The sequence below is a fragment of the Amblyraja radiata genome, chromosome 34, assembly GCF_010909765.2.
Source record: "Amblyraja radiata isolate CabotCenter1 chromosome 34, sAmbRad1.1.pri, whole genome shotgun sequence".
Lineage (NCBI taxonomy): Eukaryota > Metazoa > Chordata > Chondrichthyes > Rajiformes > Rajidae > Amblyraja > Amblyraja radiata.
The window spans coordinates 6,841,635-6,846,359 of NC_045989.1; the positions used below are offsets into that span (position 1 = coordinate 6,841,635).

The 4,725-nt window shown below is 41.4% G+C and overlaps 1 protein-coding gene across 1 annotated transcript; it reads right to left on the reverse strand.

The window, feature by feature from the left end:
- Nucleotides 1–426: 426 nt before the first annotated feature.
- On the reverse strand, nucleotides 427–4,413 carry LOC116991615 (ras-related and estrogen-regulated growth inhibitor-like protein). Its single transcript, XM_033050362.1, has 4 exons — nucleotides 4,230–4,413; nucleotides 3,507–3,560; nucleotides 3,334–3,410; nucleotides 427–1,096 (listed from the first exon to the last, which is right to left on the reverse strand). Exons 1-4 carry the CDS (start codon nucleotides 4,375–4,377, stop codon nucleotides 668–670), a joined length of 708 nt encoding a protein of 235 aa, XP_032906253.1. The 5' UTR covers nucleotides 4,378–4,413; the 3' UTR covers nucleotides 427–667.
- Between the last annotated feature and the right edge of the window lie 312 nt (nucleotides 4,414–4,725).

Below are 4,725 nucleotides of genomic sequence, written 5' to 3' on the forward strand. Positions count from 1 at the left end.
ACAATCGGCGACCCTGCGTTTGGTCTCGCCGATGGACAGAAGTTGACACCTGGAACAGTGGATACAGTAGATGAGGTTGGAGGAGGTACAAGTGAATGTCAGGTAGGTTAAGGTGGACTGATCGGAGGTGTTCAGCGTAACGATCGCCGATCCTGTGCTTAAGTGTGTCTGTATCCAAGAGTTCATCAAAGTCCAGGAAAAATGGGCTAGTCTTTTAGAACTAAACCTTTGGGATAATCTTCTGCAGTTTGTTGGGTAAATGCTCATCTAGTAGAATAGGTATCAGATTTCATCCCTAATTCTGAATCTACAGGCAGTTTAGAGCCACGGGGAGAGGAGAATCAGCGCTGGTACCTGTGCTTGGTCTCCATCCATTGTATAATGTGTGAATGGGTGCGGAAGATAGACTACATTGGCCAAATATGCCACATTTAACATGGAGAACCAGCCACGTTTATCAGTGAGACTCCCATGTTAGGTGCAGCCTGACATTTAGCTCCAGCAGTCCCCACAAACTGTGAGAGAGGAGAAAAGGACTTTTAAAAATCCCAAAAATGACAATAAACCGTGACCTTAGATGTAAACCTTGCGAATAAGAATACAATGTGACTTGAGGCAAGAGTCCACACTAAATAAGCAGTGCTGAGCAGTGGATATGCAGGCACGTTCACAAGGAATCTGTTCTCCTTCTTGTGAACACAGCAGACATACTCCGGACAATGCCCTTGATCCCGGCTGGTTTCCTGACAGTCAGCATCTTGGACTCCTTGATTCTGTCCACCAGACTATGGAAGGCCACCAGCACGCCATGGTAGGTCTCCGCAGTGGAGATCTCGCAAAAGCCACAGTGGGTTGCCAGAGCCAAGAGTCTCCCCTCCTCACTGGAGACGGTTCGACAGTGACACAGGTCCCGCTTGTTACCCACGATGATGATGGGAGCTCGCTCGGTGCTAGGGTAATCTTTCATTGACTTGATGAGTTGGATCTGCTGCCGGACTATGTTAAAGCTGGCCCGGTCACAGATACTGTAGACCAACACAAAACCATCTGCCCACTGGATCTGTTTCTCCTTTCCACAGCTACTATTCAGTCGATCCTTCAAAAGAAATAGAGGGTTGACTTTAGTCTAGTTTAGTTTAGTTTAGTTTAGACAAACAACATGGAAACATGTCCTTCAAGTCGGCGCTGACCAGCAATCCCCGCACACTAACACTATCCTGTACACATTAGGAACAGTTTACTATTTTACCAAAGCCAATTAACCTACAAACCTGCACATCTTTGGAGTGTGGGAGGAAACCGGAGCATCCAGAAAAAACCCACGTGGTCACGGGGAGAACGTACAAACTCCGTACAGGCATCACCCGTGGTCAGGATCTCTGGCGCTGTAAGGCAGCAACTCTACCTCTGCAAACCTCTTATTCTAAACTCTTTACTTGGACTTTCTGCCTCATTTCCTTCCCCTTCTTCCACTGAGTCTCCTTGGACAACAGTGTAGAGGGATCTGATAATCACTCTCCATCACCCAGACGTCATGTGGGGAGAAGGCAGGCGCGGGTTATTGATTGGGGACGATCAGCCATGATTACAATGAATGGTGGTGCTGGCTCGAAGGGTCCAATGGCCTCCTCCTGCAGATATTTTCTATGTTTCTATGTACACGTTTTAGAACATTTGATTGCAAGTCATGTATTGAGAGCAAAAGAAAGAGATGGCAAAATAAATGGGATTGAGGGAAAGATTGAGAGGCAGAGAGTAATGTGATATATTTTATTTAATCCAACAATATTAAAAAAATGATTTGTAAAAGATAAGTTTTGTGGTAAAGAACTTTGGTGAAAGTTACTAAAATTCATCAAGCTCTTGAATGGACAATTCCTCATATTTTCCAGGAAGTTTAATGGATTTCTGGATGTGTGCCGTGTTCTTCCAAGTATGTCAGTCCCAGGGATAACATGCAAGTAGCTGTGTGGTGAAGTTTGTGGAGGAGCAGGGTAAAACAGAAAGGAAGTCCCGGATTTTCATGGGCTAGACACAAAGTGCTGGAGTAACTCGGTGGGTCAGGCAGCATCTGTGGAGAAAAAGGATGGGTGATGCTTCGGGTCGGGACCCTTCTGCGGACTGAAAGTAGGAGGGAAGTGGAGGTAAGAAGAGGCCAGAACTAAGCAGGGCCGGCAACTGATGACCAAGGAAGGGTGGATCCCATAATGGCCCATTGTTGGTTGGGGAAGAGAGGATAACAAATGGATACAGTGATGCAAACAGTGTAGGATGACTGGGGTGGGGGAGAAGGGGAGGGGTGGAGAGAGTGCAAGGGTTACTTGAAATTAGAGAAATCAATGTTCACAGCAGATTTGCATACTTAATTGTCTATTGTGGACTGCAGACTCTTTCCAAATCACCGCTCAATCACTAATATCGGAAATGATCTCCCCCTTATTCCTAGAGAATATATTGTGCTGGCTGGTGACTTCACCCATTGGAAAGCCAAATAAAATGTTTGAACCAAGTTTATTAAGACGACAATGAATATCTTGTTGCTGTTATTTACAACATTAGACAATAGACAATAGGTGCAGGGGTAGGCCATTTGGCCATTCGAGCCAGCACCGCCATTCAATGTGATCATGGCTATTCATCCCCAATCAGTACCCCGTTCCTGCCTTCTCCCCATATCCCCTGACTCCGCTATTTTTAAGAGCCTATCTAGCTCTCTCTTGAAAGCATCCAGAGAACTGACCTCCACCGCCCTCTGAGGCAGAGAATTCCATAAACTCACCACTCTGTGAGAAAAAGTGTTTCCTCATCTCCATTCTAAATGGCTTACTCCTTATTCTTAAACTGTGGCCCCTGGTTCTGGACTCCCCCAACATTGGGAACATGTTTCCTTCTTCTAGTGTGTCCAAGCCCTTAACAATCTTATATGTTTCAACGAGATACCCTCTCATCCTTCTAAACTCCAGAGTGTACAAGCCCAGCTGCACCATTCTCTCAGCATATGACAGCATATACCATTGGTATGGCATGGCAACTAGGTGTATTTACCACCAAAACTGAGATCTGGTTAATATTCCATCAAGAGAATGGTGGTGCTTGCTTCCAATATTAATGCATGCCAATTGAACTTGTTACATAGATTTTAAAGGAACCAAGAAGCTGATAGCATCTACTGACTAAGAACATTAAGAACATTCTTCCTACATTAAGAACCAGTCCATTGTACGTTCAGAGAATGGATGGTTTGCTTTAACTGCTGTATCGTACACAGTGTAGCAAGTCCTAACAGAAATCAGGTGAGATAACCATCACCATTTAATCCCTTCATTCTCTTACCTGAGCAAATGGTGAATCCCAAATGTTGAAGGCGACGTGTCTCCCAGCAACGGTAACATTGTGATTGTAGACTGATTCTAGAATAGAAATGAACTTCATATAAACACAGCCTTTCAACAACCACAACAAAAATATTTCGAAAGCAGATGAATGATTGCAAGTAAAATGTTTACCTATGTCTCCATATTCACCAATGAATCGTCTTGTTAAAAACCGAACAGTTAAAGCTGGAAAACAGAAGCAAATTGATTAAAATCAGGACTGGGCAAACATGTTCGCTTATGTTGTTAAGATTCAAGAGTGTTTTACTGTAATATGTCACGAAACAGAACAATGAAATACATTTGTATATATATTTATAGAACTCCTGGTCTGAAGAAGATTCTAGACCTGAAACGTCACCTCTCCAGAGGTGCTGGCTGTCCTGCTGAGTTACTCCAGCTTTTTTGTCTATCTTTGGTTTAAACTAGCATCTGCAGGTCCTTCCTACACATTTATACTTTTGTATTTTGTAGATGTATACTTTTGTGTGTTATATAACTTTGGTATATAACTTTCATATATATTCTATATATATATAATATAAGTTTATACATTTATATATATCAAATTCATATATAAATATATATGTGCATATACATATGGAAATTATATATATACGTTTAACTTTTTATATATATAAATGAGTATAAGTTTATACACATATATATATATATTTTTTTATATATAACACACTTATAAAATATAAAATTATATATATTATATTACATAAAAATTTGATCTATTATATATAAAATTATATTATATAAATAAAATAAAAAATAAATGAATGAATAAAATGGACAAATGCATAAATGGGCAATGGCAATAAATAGACAATGTGCCGATAAACATACCAGATTTTCCAACGTTGTCTGCTCCCAGCATCACAACATTAGCTTCCATTCTCGACGGAGGTGGGATAGTTGTCAGAGCAAGTGCTTCACGCTCACGGAGGGAATGTACAGAACCGTTTGCAGCTTTTATCTTAAGATCAGCCCACATCTCTCCTGCTTTCCGAACTGAACTGAACTGTGGACGAGACCGCTGCTGTTTAATATATAAAGAGGAAAGGGGGGGGAGAGAGAGAGAGAGATTCAGTGATCAGAAACCACAGCCCCCTGCTGGTGTCACTAACACACTAAAAGATCCAGATTCACCAGAACTCAGAGAGAAAAAAAATGCTTTTCACTGAAAATATTGGTTGTGTTTTCTTACTTTATTTCTGCGGAATTTCTCCAGACTTGCGAGGATAAAGAAATCTGGATTTTTCAGGGAAAATGAAATTGGAAATATTCTTAATACATGTCTTTGAAGCTATTTTTGGTTCCGTACTGATAAAAGTCAAGAAAC